Below are 14,288 nucleotides of genomic sequence, written 5' to 3' on the forward strand. Positions count from 1 at the left end.
GGGGCTTAATGAGGAGTTCGTGTTCTCTCCCTTTATTTGAATCCCATATATGTTCACGGCTCTGTGACGATTTATCCCACATACTCTGCCTATTTGCTATACCCAACGTCAAACACATACCCTGGGTCTTTCTGTATTATGCTCAGGGATCAGATGGATATGTACCTGGTTGATTTGCCTTTATTTCTGTACACGAGTTGACTACTATATATATATGTACATTTTTGCCTATTTTTGACATGTCTGATTCTCTGATATAGTCATCATAATGAGTCATTTAATGTCCTTATTTGTTTACTTTATACTAGGATTCATATGACTCTTAAATCTGTACCTTTCAATTTGTAGTCATCTGTTGACACGTTTCTCCTTACTATAGGGCATCTGTACACTTCCACTTGATTCTAAAATGGACTGGATGATATATGTTTGCCACCTTGACTCAGCATAGTACCACTGCTATTACTTAGTAAACTGCCCATCAGTCTGTGTAAACACTCTACAATACAGGACAAAAGAGAGATGCACCCGCTCAACCTAGTGTGACCACTTGGGTCACTAGTACAGACTGGTGCAAAAGGGCAGGGAAGGTAATCAAAACACAAATAACACTGTATGACATAGGACACTGTGCATCTATAGGGCCTTATCTGTATGCACAGTGTCTTATGTCATACAGTGTTATTTGTGTTTTGATTACTCTACAATACACACTGACATCTCCTGGCAATGTGACATGCTACTAAGCGGCAGTGCAGGGGTTAAATTCCCCGTGCCTGCCATGACAACCATTTTCTATAAATTGCGCATGCCTACAGCGTGCATTCACCTTTGAGAAAGCGCGTCCTCGCGCGAAACGTACGTCAGGTGACAGTACGGCGTGACGTCACTCCGCAGCACTGATCATACGGACACACGCGTCAGTTACACTGTTGCTCGAGCTCCTGTTCCCCTCCTCTCTATGGGCTGTACGATCCAGCATTTAAGACTACAATCTAAGCTAAGTGTATCGTTTTTGAGCTCCTCCCTGGTAACACTATGCCAGTATGTGCTTTGAGGGGATATTTAGGAACTTAACGTGTCTCCGTGTTACACAGGCAGTTGCTATTCACTGAGATCACTGCAATGTGTGCTTTATCTATACTTACTACGAGTATTATTTAAATACACTATCTGCACATTGTCAGCATGTGCACTTACACGATACTTTCATCAAGTGTTTTATTGTGAGGACTATTATTTGATAACTAATACTAGCAATTATTCTACATGTGTTTTGATCCTACCATACCATCATTTATAAATTTTCTTTTCATACAATAGTGAGTGTCTATGAGGTTTATGGTTTAAGAGGCTATAACTGGATAGGGTCGGTGAACCGTGCCTCTGGGCTATATGTATGCACATTTTGTGCTAGCCCTATTTATGGTCTTACATTTTTGTTAGTTTACCCTCACATTTTACCATGCTGATCATGTAGATTTATTTAAGCGTGTTTGTATTGTGACTACACGCTGACTATATATCTACACTATCAGACCAGACTAGCCTGGCAATTCACTCCTGCCAGCTCCTTGGTATTCAATTTCTGCTATTTGGATTTAATTTCCTCCAGACTCAGTATCGGCAGCCCTATAATGTTACAGACTGCCGTTTTTTTTAGATAATAGTACTGCTTCAATATATGCTAGTACTTTTTTCTGCAGGAATTGATACATATATATTGTAGCCCTTATACCGTGTGATTGTGTATAGTGATTATCTTAGTTCTCTTCCCTATTTACTTAGTGTGGAAGTTTCTTTGGTATGTCATTAGGGGGTGGTCTTGGACCTTCTTACCACACCCCTCTGTACAATTACAATTTTATTATTGATTAAATTGATTAAATTGATTTTAATATACTACATCATTTCTATTAGGTCTATCCGAGTGCATTCATGAGGGAATCTTTTGTTTGTTCTAATATATATGGTACAAATAATTACTATTGAAGGTTGATGTCACATCTGAAAAGGTATTGAGGAAAAGAGTAATATTGATTGTTAGAGTTAAGATTGCAATGGTTTCTATGGAACAACATATAACATTAGGACAATATATGTTTTATACTTGTCCAATAACTTAATGGGCAGCCTTAATGAATTACTGTACTTGCTTCAGTTCCAAGGTTTGCAACAGCTGATACTGTCTAGAGTAAAGAAAGAAATTGCATAAGTTGAGTTTCTGGGTGGAGATATAACACCTCTTCATGTCACTAACTCTCATGACCAGTGTATAAAAAGAGAAGTTACACCGAATCCTTCCATTACTGCCTGAGTAAGCCAATCACAGACAGTAGGAGCCAGTCAGAATGAGCGACAAGGCTAAAAAATATGTAGGAATTGTTGGAGCACCTTTTTCAAAGGGACAGGTGAGATATTTTTCACATTTAATACTTATATTTGGGGATGCTCACACCGGCATTTATCTCTGATTTTAGATCTTACTGTCACTTCTTGCAATAACGACAATCCGGTATACATGCCTATTGATCTTTCCACCTAATATCTATGACCTTGCTGATTAGATGATCGCTAGATGTTTTTATTTCCCCTTTGAATGTAGACTACATTCTTTCTAAGCTTCTTACAGTACCGGTCGAAATATTAACTTTACAAAAATCAAAGCCATACATGTTTGTAGATGAAAGTTCAGTTCCTATCTGTGTGTTATTTGCAAGGGAAAGTTATCAGTACATGTCCAGTGGCAGTGCTACTACAAGAGATATGAACACAAATAAGTATAAGATAAAGACCTACTGTAACAGTCTATAACATTTTGTTTCTGACGAGATGTGTAGTATATCTGCACTTTATTGGGAGGTCTTCTGGGTTCTGTCTGCTAAAAGGATAAAGAGTGAATTCAAAATGGCAAAATAAATAGACGATTTGAAAAGATATACAGTATCAGTGGCACGGCAAGTCCGAAACTCAGTTACTTAATGTACTTTGTCTAACATGTCCCTATTTCAGCACTATATAAAATGTAGTTATTAATACTGTATATGAATAACAAAATCACAGAACTCACAGCCTTATTGAATCTGAGAACAGAAAGCCTGGTTGGGTTAACATGGACTGTTACACATGGTAAGAGAAGTTGAACATGTCAGTAGAGCATAAACTAACATTCCCAACAATGGCCCGGTAGTACAAGAGGCATATTATATCCACAGTAAATATGAAATCTTTTGCGCACAGTCATGATTTTATTACTCAAGAAACAATTTGAAGTGCAATGATTTCATTTGATATTTGTTGCTATTAAAAATTGTTTATAGGTCAGTATGTAATGATGGTAAAAACCAGGTTCAGAAGCCCACTCCACCAATTTTATACTAAATTTAGACTTTATCTATTTGTGCTTTGCAGTACATTTTGTTAAATAATCGTGAAATACAGAATATATAAATAAGGCTATGGGAAAATGTCAGATTCATTTATTTTTTAACTGCCTATTGTAGCAATTGACAAAATCATCAGTAAATTGGAATGCTATTTCTAATGTAATTAGAAGTCTAAAGGGGAAAGAGATATGGCTCTTAAATATGAATCAGAAAATAAACAAATAAGGTTCAGCAACCCTGATTTAAATGCTGCACGCTAAGTATTTAACTACAATGGTACTTAAACATTAAATCCTATGATGTAATACACTGTACAAATATAGAGCTTATTTCTAATGTCTAACTGTTTCTATCCTGTCACTATCTTTTCATGGGATGTTTTCTTATGTACTTTTAACTTGATAATCTGTTCAAATAGATTTTATAGAATGTTGGGGTGGTAGAAAACAAAAATTGCACCACCTTTTATACTTTGATACAAATTCTCTGATGTAAAGCAGTGTGTGTACTGGTTTATCTGATCATATTCCACATGCTACAGTCTAAACGGTTATCTGCCTTTTCAATTCTTTCCACATTTAATAAATTAAGTACAAAATGTCCTAGTGTGGCCTTTGTCACAGATTAAAAACGATCCATCGTTGTGCTCAGATATAGAGAGTTTACTGGAGGAGCATACTGTAGGTATGACAGTGTCAAACATTCCAGGCACAAAGGGTAAAGTGAAAAACCATGCAAATCAAATTATATATAATAACTTAAGCCTGGTGACTTCACCATCATTGTTACTTTATGCAATAGAATCAATAGGCGTATACAAGCTGAGATACACCTAGACATTTTTAGAATGGGTAATTGCTAAAAAGAATACAACAAAAAACAAAAATACCCAATGCTACATTCAATATGACAAAAAATACATAGTTAAATACTTAAAGGTTTGAATTCTCATAAGGATCATTTAGTTAAACCCTTTGAACAAAGCGTTATAAGCCTGAAGCCACGCCATGACCACCTATGCAGGTCCTAACACTACCTGTGAGTATTCTCATTTACCTCTACAGTGGAGAGAGAAATGCCTCAATAGACCAGCCCTGCACAGGTACAGGGAAAAACCTGCTACTTAAAAAGTGGGGAGGAGTGAACTTAAACTTAAACCCAGTGAGGAGGGGTCACCAACCTCCAAACAACTGACACTAGTTGACAATTAATGAACACACAATCCCTGCAAGCTCAATGGGGCAAGTGCTGGGGTTAGATCTTGCAGAGATTGTGTGTTCATTAATTGCCAAAGGTGTGATGGTTTTGCCTAGACCAGTAGTCTTTGCCTTGAGCTGCAAACGTGGGGTCCTGGTGTGAATTTTTCCATAAGTGTTTCTGTTTAATTACATGCCCATTACAACCTAGCTAGCAAAAAAACCCTGAAATCTAGAATTAATACTAAAGGGAAGTACAATACTGTAGCGAGTATGTATGCTGCCTTTTTACAGGAAACCTAGAAATTAGACATGAACGTCAAAAACTTCTGGGGGTTTGTGCTATTATCATTAGACATCTTTATTGTGCAATGTAGTAACCAGAAATGTTTTCATAATTTTCTCATCAATGCTGCATTACTGTATGTAATTATTTAATTGTGAATGTTTCACTTTTTCAATATACAGCAAATACGTACTGTGAGCACATTCACACGCCTCAGACAGGTCCACAAACCTGCCTTTTCCCATTATCTCTTAGCATGCAGGGCTTCCACTCTAGCTTCTGGGTAATGACATGCAAATGAGCACACTGTCACTTTTTGCTTCATATCCATTTTAACATGGACCCCTTATAAACTTATTGTGATAGCGAGGGGGTAACCGGGCTCACAATTAAAGATTAAGCCTGTTTTGTTACCTCTGATCCAAGTTTTGGGGTACAAGTGTGTCAGCTCTTGAGCCTAACTGTTGTGTATGCATGCTGTGTGCGACAAAGAATTTTTGTGTTTTTACCTTTCCAGGGATGCCAGTAAGCAGGGATTGCTAGGGTATGAGTTTCAAGAGGGGTTTTGCAGAGAAAGTGTTGTCAGAATGTGTGACGGTGAAGAGGTAGCCAGGCTCTCTAATAAAGGTTAAGCCATTTGGTTACCTCTGATCCATGTTTTGTGGTTCCGGAGTGTCATCTTTTGGACCCAACTGTTGTAAAAGCATTACCTGTAATTATGCGCCAAATAATTTTTGTGTTTTTACCATTCCAGGGATGCCAACAAGCAGGGATTGCTGTGGTATGAGTTTCAGGGGTGTGTGTGGGTGTTACGGAGAAAGTGTTGTCAGATTGTGTAGATCTAGTCTGGGCCCAGAGTTGCTGGTTCCCCTAAAAATTTACCCAGGAATCAGGTCGGATGCCTGGCTGCATGTAGACACATTGTCTCGGTAATATCTCCCCTTGAAAATGCTTGCACAATTCGGCACTAGGGGTCCCTGCTTCAGCACAGCCCAGAAAGGTAAATGGGGCATAGGGATGTGAGGTGTCCCTGAAACATTCAAGGGGTCCCTAGGTTAATGGAGATTCCCAGTAAATGCCCAGATCACCCAGAACCGGTATAGGGGTTCTGGGGGTACTCCAATCATCTGCAAGGTTGTGAGGGGACTTTTAAAAGTCCACTCCTAAGTTTATTGTATAAAATAAGGGGTCAAACAAAGCTTCTGTTCCACTTGGAAGTATTTCTAGTGAAACCTATGCAGTCCACAACTCCCTTTAGATTAGCATGTCTCCCAGCCCCAAACATATATCTTGATATGTGCAGATATACAAAAAGTCTTATAAAGGAAAGTCTTATCTGTTTCTTGTAATTGGAGGGGAAGTCTTCTCTGTTCCTTGGTTGCTGCCTTTTCCTCAAGCTATATCAGCATCAGGTTTAGAGGTGCTTTCCCCTGTGTCTTGCTGGCAGCGTGCAGGCTCAAGACATCTTTTCCTATGGTCAGTCCCACAATTTGTGAGACTCAGGAAACCTCACTTCCTGTCTCAAAGGCAGGCTTTTCTAACAAACCTAATCAGCCAGGTGGTGTTGGTTAATTGACTACCAGCAGTTAACCACCACACTGCTGGATTAGAGGCACATTCCCTGAACAGGGATAAATCCCCTGTTACAGTGGGGAATATAGCTAGTAAGAAATAATGTGCAGCTTAATATTCTATTTCCCATAACCAAAAGACTTAACATATTTTTAAAGTGTATAATTTATGGACCAGTGTGTTTTAAACCCTATCTTTTTTTGCACAGAAATGACCTGGGACTTTCAGAACCAATGCTCTGACAGGCCACTGGGCTACCAAGAGGTGCCAGGAGGTCTGGCAGGACATCTGGAGATGAAAGCCCCAGAGGATAACCAAGGTGTCAAGACCATTTGGACAGGAGGGAAGGATTCAAGTATCCACATCCTGAGATCAATTGACGCTCTTTGCATTTCCATTGATGCCACCAGACTGGCACGAGCCTGTCACCGCAGGTGGCATTGAGGGAACCACGGCCAGAGGGGCCAAATTGCCCATGCCCCTTGGTTCAATCAGATTTCCAGGTAACCCTGTGTCTACCAGCTTGACAGATTGGCTGCAGAGACATTTCTCACGCTTTTGATTGGGCTATAGTATTTTTTTAATGAAAGTCAGAGGTATTATAACCCCTTGCTTCCATGAGATAGTGTGTTCTCCAAGGTCTCTCATAGTTCTCTAATCCTCCAAGATTCTCAGCTTCTAAGTTTCCAGTTGCAAGTCTCCAGCAAGAAAAGAGCTGCTTCAGCGCAAGTTGCCTAGAATATTTTCTGCCCTATTTTTGCAACTGCTATCAGGGACAGGACTCCCTGCATCTAGGAAAGTCTAGGTTGTTACCCCAATTCCCAAGTAAGTGTGTCTTTTTGCTGTAGTCTTTGTAACATTGTGTGTTTGCCTTTTCCTGTGAATAAATGTACAATTTATTTCATTAACTTGTTTTGCTCAATGCATGATCCTGGTAAAAAGGTGTAAATGGCCTGGTCTCCCGTGACAGAATGTGTCTAGGTAGTTGGGGTTCAGAGTTGCTGGATACTCCAAAAATGTACCTGAGAATCATGCTTGATATATATATATATATATATATATATATATATATATATATATATATATATATATATATATATATATATATATATATATATATATGCACATTGTCCCGGCAATATCTCCACTTAGAAATGCTTGCGCGACTCACCGTTAGGGTTCCTTGCTTCAGCACAGCTCAGAAAGGTAAATGGGGCATAGGGATGCCAAAAGTCCCTATTACTATGAGGGGTCCCTAGGTTAAGGGGGACACCCAGTTAATGCCCAGGTCACTCAGAACCAGTATAGAGGTTCTCGGGTGCTTCTACCATATATAAGGTTGGGAGGGGATTTTTAAAGTACAGTCCTAAGTCTATTTTATAGTGTGTGGGGAATATAGGCAAAAATAGAAAATAAAGTGCAGCTTTTTATTCTATTCCCCGTACCCAGAGACTTCCCCATACCCAGAGACATGCAACAGAATATTTTATTAATATGGTATGTACTGTTGTGCACAGTATTATGAGCTGGGACTTTCAGAACCAATGTTCTGAGTGAGCCACTAGGCTACCAACTTGGTGCCAGTAAGTCTACTCAGACATCAGACGTGAAAGCCATAGAGGATGCCAGAAGTGTGAAGAACATTTGGGCAGGAGGGCTAGGCTCAAGTACCCACGTGCTGGGATGAATGGAAGTCCTCCGGACTACCATTTGCCCCACCAGACTTGGAGGAGCCAAACTTCTGAATAGTAAGTGGCTAAGGTGGCAAACTTGCGCATGCCCTTGGCTGATTCAGAATCCCCGCTTGCCCGGCTTCAGAAGTCTGGCATCGCTCTGATTGGCTGGTAAGAAAGTTCCCACGCTGTGATTGGTTGTAGTATTTTGTGAATGTGTTACAAAATACTATAAGAATCCTCTCAGCCAATCACCAAAACAGCGGCGGGTTTTTGAATATGGAAAAAATGCCTCTGCAGGGAACCGGTTTCAGAAAAACCAACCCCAAATTTTCAAAGTCCAGCTTTTTGGGACCAAGTTCTCCAAAACGAACGTAGCGGTTGCACCTGGGATTTCAAGATGATTTTAGTTCCAGGACGTTTGGAGCTACTGTAAGTCCCAGTCAACGAAAAGCAAGTCCTCCAGAGAGAAGTAAGCGGTGGCGTCTGGAACTTCATGCCGATTTGGGTTCAAGGACATTTTGGGCTAAGTCCCGGTCAACTAAAGACTCTTGTTTAACGTGTAATTCAGCTAGGAAAGTCTACTTTTTTACCTCAGCTCCCAAGTAAATGTGTCTCTTCTTATGTAGTTTGTGTTCCATTGTGTGTATGCCTATTTATGCGAATAAATCACAATTTATTTCACTTTACCTGTTTTGCTCAATATATGATCCTGGTAAAAAGGTGTAAATGCCTGGTCTCCCGTGACAGGCTTATCTCTGCCGCATTAAACAGCCTTTTCAGTACAGCCTTAGTTAAATAAGTATATTGGCAGTAAATAAAAATATTACAAGTAAACTTACTCACAGACAGCTGTGCGTGTCACAGGAGACCTGTGCATTGTCACAGGAGACCAGGACTAACATACCAGGGATCAATTCGCCAGATAGAACTAGAGGGTTAATAAAAGTGAATTTATTGGAAAATAATATCCACAACTGTTCACAGACATAAAACATACCCTCCCAACTGGGGTAACTGGGGAAGAGCCTGCAGGCCTAGGCGCAGGGACCTCTGTGAAGAGATTTTCCATGTTCTGCTCCCACACAGTGCTCAGCAGGTATTGCTATCAGAGACCCCAACAGCCACACACAGGAGCCCAGTATTCTGGGGCCTATAATTGCCACTGTCTCTGGCTGGAACTGGCTCTGGCTAGAACTCACATTAGAACTGCAGTAACTAGGTGCCTCCCTCCCCAACTTTATACCCCATGCCAAAACATAGATACATTGAGGGAGGGTTAAGGCCAGGTGCCTTCAATATGACCCAGCCCCTGATTGGTGGGGTAACATGAAAACAGTTACATGGAAAAGGTCAGCCTGAACTTGCAACATTTCTCTTACGTACAGAGCTAGATCACCAGGCTACATCACATATATACATACACATAATACAAATATATTACTCATTGATGGGGGTAATGGCGGGCTTAACGTTTATTAAAAGCAGCCAAATGTACCCCTACCATCACACCCATTTGTATGTCATTACCCAGAATCCCTGGCTGTGGTGGAAGCATTGTATGTTAAGAGATAATGGGGAAAGGCAGGGTTGCAGACCTAAGACATGTGAATGTGCTCACAAGTGGTATTTTTATTTGCTATACCATGTACGGTGGAGGTTTTTTTTTGTCAATGTTTTAGTCACCATAACATTCTTTGTTTCTTTTTCAATAGATAATGAAATGTAATTTAAAAAAATTACGTAAAAGATAGCATTTAAGATAAATAATATTACAGAACAATTTCCAGTTCATTAAAAAAAAAAAAAAAATGAAGGATGCAGTGGCACCTAATCTTTTTCCTAGGTAACTTGTAAAGTAGGTAATTAGTGGACACAAAGCTGCAAGACCTTATCTTGGTAGTTACCAGAGGTTTTATTAACTGAGCCTCCCTAAAATATTGTCCAGAAAGAGTTCAGGAATGTTGACTCAAATAGGTGGCTTGTTAATCGGCACTAGACATGAGCAACCTTTTTGCTGAAGTTTGCGGACCTGGTGAAATTCACCCTTTCTTCATTAAAAATGCCGCAATAATTTCCAGTTCACCAAAACAAAACCACCATACATAAAAAATAAAAATAAAAAGTCACATAATACCATATAAACGGCCATTTTCTTAAAATGGTGATGACAATTGATAAAATTGGAACATTTTGAGCACTGTCACTTTTGTGATAATTTTGCAAAGATATGAACCAACAAATTGTGGAAAATTACTATTTTTGTGAAACACTTGTGAAGAAGTAATTTTCAAATTTATAATAGGCACCATTTAGTGGTCATAGCAAGGGAACCGGATAACAACGATCTTTCCAGTGCTTTGTATCTAAACACTGGGAGGTGTACTCTTTCTATATATTCCTCTGCACAGTGCATGATAACATTTTCTCCCTTACAATTTCAAACTAAGCGGCAGATTCATGACGCACCGGTACAGGTAAGCACACCCGAAATATGCATGGAAATGCAAAATAAACGTGTGTGAATAAATATATATATATATATATATATATATATATATATATATATATATATATATATATATATATATAGTGCTTGACAAATCACCAAAAAAATTACTCTCCACCCAGTCCCACCCCCAACCCTAGTCCCGCCCCCAACCCCACTTTAAAATAAATATATAAATAAAATAAATGTAATAAATTCCTAGTAAGAACAACATTCGTTTTTGACATAAATGTATTTATTGTATTACATTATACTACAATTAGTCCTTGTTACGTGTGTGTGTGTGTGTAAATGTCAGATCTAGAAATAAAAGCCAGATGTGAATGACTAGTTTCCTGAACCCCTTAACCAGTGTCTGGACGTCGCTGCTTCACAATATCTAAAGCAGCAATCCCGCCTGGGATCTTACCTGATCCGCAGTCCCTCAATGTCCAGGTAACCTCATTCCCGCAATTTTATACATTGGAGGGGAGGTGTTCCTTACCTGTCTTCTGGGTTAGGAGGGATTCCGATGTCTCCCGTGTGAAGCTTGATTCAGATCTGGAAGAAAGCAGTATAGGTTATTTCGGTGTAGTATAGGGCTGTTAAGATATATAGGGTAAATAAGATATCCAGATCCAGAGTGTGAGACAGACAGAGAGTGTGGGTGAGAGACACAGAGAGAGACACAGAGAGAGGGTGAGAGAGAGAGAGAGAGAGAGAGAGAGAGAGAGAGAGAGAGAAAGAGAGAGAGTCAAAGAGAGAGAGGGAGCAAGTGTCAAAGAGAGAGAGAGTCAAAGAGAGAGAGAGAGAGAGAGAGAGAGAGAGAGAGAGAGAGAGCAAGTGTCAAAGAGAGAGAGAGAGCGTCAAAGAGAGAGATTCAAAGAGAGAGAGAGTCAAAGAGAGAGAGAGAGAGTCAAAGAGAGAGAGAGAGAGAGAGTCAAAGAGAGAGAGAGAGTCAAAGAGAGAGAGAGAGAGTCAAAGAGAGAGAGAGAGTCAAAGAGAGAGAGGGCTGTGGGGATGATAATGCATGAGGCAGGGGGAGCACTTACTTCCTCTATAAACAGCCCTGGAAAGGATGGCGGACGTCACTGCTCCTGCTCATATAGAGCAAACCAGCCAGCCCAGGCGCTCCACAAACAGACGCAGCATAGCACACACACACCCAGCATGTGTCACACACACACACACACACAAACACACACACACACAAAGATAGACACAGCATCCGTTGGACACAAGGGGGGAGGGGGGCGGGCTGTGGAGATGGTAATGCATGAGGCAGGGGGAGCTCTTACTTCCTCTATAAACAGCCCTGGAAAGGATTGAGGACGTCACTTCTCCTGCTCATAAAGAGCAAACCAGCCAGCCCAGGCGCTCCACACACAGATGCAGCATAACACACACACACCCAGCATGTCACACACACACACAAACAAACCCAGCATGTCACACACACACACCCAGCATGTCACACACACACACACACCCAGCATAGCACACACACACACAGACACAGCATCCGTTGGACACAAGGGGGGGGGGCTGTGGAGATGGTAATGCATGAGGCAGGGGGAGTACTTACTTCCTCGTATAAACAGCCCTGGAAAGGACGTCACTGCTCCTGCTCATATAGAGCAACCCCCCCCCCAAAATAAAATAAAAAAGTCTTGGCAGCGTGCCAACTCAAGTCAGGCCAATCAGAAGGGGATTTTTTTTTCTCGGCTTGAGCAGGGGAAAATTGAAAGAAAACCGCATGCGTTGCAGGGGCAGCCATTACAGGTCGCCACCGGGCCAAATCCAATCGCTCCTGGCGAGCGGATTTGTCGAGCACTGTGTGTGTGTGTGTGTATAATATAACTGTTTACTAACGCACACTACTAATAACAGTGTTACCTCCCAACACCAAGTCCCCACAATACACTGACCCAACACAATGTTCACCACCCCTGTGGGGTTCCCCCAAAGTACTGAGGGTGTCCTGGGCACCTAACCACACCGGTGTCCACAGAGCAAGGCCCACCCAAAGTGTGTGGAGCAGCGCTACCCCTGTGTAGAGTCGTTGGTGCACGTGGGTACCTTCCTGGTCTCAGGCCAGACCAGGGTAGATGGGAGATCCTGGATCAACAGAACCGCAATGTGATCCCATGACGCGGGGTCTGCCACGTCCCCGCTCTCTTTCCAATGACATCCATGTCTTGCGGAAGCTCCAGCCAGAGTGTCTCCCTTAAAGTCTATAGGAGCCTGTTGTCTGATCCCAGACCGCAAGCCACAGATCACAGTGTGGCGTCCGTCTGATGGTGCCACAACACTCTCACGATAATAAGTGAAGCGTACCTATCAGGGGGCCTTCCCTATGCATACACAATCTAGGATGGCTCAGGGCCTAGCGGGAACCTGCGGGGCAACTCTAGGCCTAGTCCAGGGAAGCACTGCTCCCTGGACACTACCTACTCTGTTGCCTCCTCTGCTCCGACTGCCCACGCCGTCTGTTTTGTGCCAAACTCACTCCTTTCCCCTGAGTGGATCCTGGAGCCTTATTGGCTCTACTGCCCCACATGTGCAGCATCCCCCAGAGCACTATGGGACATGTAGTCCCATGTGGACAACCTGTAATGGCCACTGCACTGCTGCTCTATTGCGCATGCACGCAGACTCTTATGCGCATGAGCGAGGATCCAAGTTGGCGGCCCCCTATGCCACCGGTCTGCTGTGGATCTCCGGCACTCCGTCACCCCGCAGCCGTCCCCCTCCCCAGCACAGGAGGTAAGAGGGGACCCAGCTACATATAGATATATACAAATCCACTGCATGATTTTGTTTACGGACTTTTCTAAGAATCAGGCATGGATAATTAGCAAACGGATTGCTGTGTTACTTGTAGTTCTTATCTTCCCACTTGCAGAAACTGAAATAGTGTTTCAGATGTAATACATATCTGTCTTATTTCACTGTTTTAGAACTCTAGTTTTAAATAAAATATTGATTTTTGACTGATTACAGGTATGTTTGTACTTTTTACTGCAGGCATTCACAAGTAATGATAGCTATTTAGCTAATGGAGAACAAATATATCTAATGTAACTCTCTTTCTCTTAGCCAAAGGGTGGTGTGGAAGATGGACCAAAAAGCTTGAGAAGTGCTGGATTAATTGAGAAACTTAAAGAACTTGGTAAGACTCAAGTTAATTTGCAAATTGCTAAAACCACCAGTCCCACAAACAAAGGTATTACACAGCCCCACGTTGTAAATCCCATATACTGTAGGTCTCTCAGAAAATCACTACAAAATTTAAATGGCAGCACCTTGCATTCAAGACTCAGCTATCCATGTATTGCAATAACATGGAAGCATTAGCCACAGTAACCCAATGTTGCAGTGTTTTTTCATATCCGTTTTAGAGATTAAACATTTATAAGCAAACGCCTTACCGGAGAATGGGATTACAATTGAGTAAAGAGAATTAAAAACCCTTTTTAACGGACAAAGTAAGTGTGACAAGGGTTTCAGAATTACCACAGAGGAGATAAACTAAGAGAGAATGTCACAAATACTCTGACTAGTGAATATTCAATGAGCACGAACATCAATTTAAGCGTATTAACCTAAAAGCTATTTATTTCACCATTGTGGGAAATTGTGATAAAATCCAGATGTACGTCACTCAGGGTTCCCATCATTAAATTC

The 14,288-nt window shown here is 41.2% G+C and overlaps 1 protein-coding gene across 1 annotated transcript in view; it reads left to right on the forward strand.

Moving 5' to 3' along the window:
* Positions 1-2,256: 2,256 nt before the first annotated feature.
* Positions 2,257-14,288, forward strand: part of ARG1 (arginase 1) — a 39,632-nt gene continuing 27,600 nt past the window's right edge. Inside the window, exons 1-2 of the mRNA XM_075597325.1 lie at positions 2,257-2,411; positions 13,701-13,773. Coding sequence (XP_075453440.1) covers positions 2,352-2,411; positions 13,701-13,773 — 133 coding nt within the window. The 5' untranslated portion in view covers positions 2,257-2,351. The remainder of the gene's footprint in view (positions 2,412-13,700; positions 13,774-14,288) is intronic.

This window comes from Ascaphus truei, chromosome 4 (genome assembly GCF_040206685.1).
Source record: "Ascaphus truei isolate aAscTru1 chromosome 4, aAscTru1.hap1, whole genome shotgun sequence".
NCBI classification, from domain to species: Eukaryota; Metazoa; Chordata; class Amphibia; order Anura; family Ascaphidae; genus Ascaphus; species Ascaphus truei.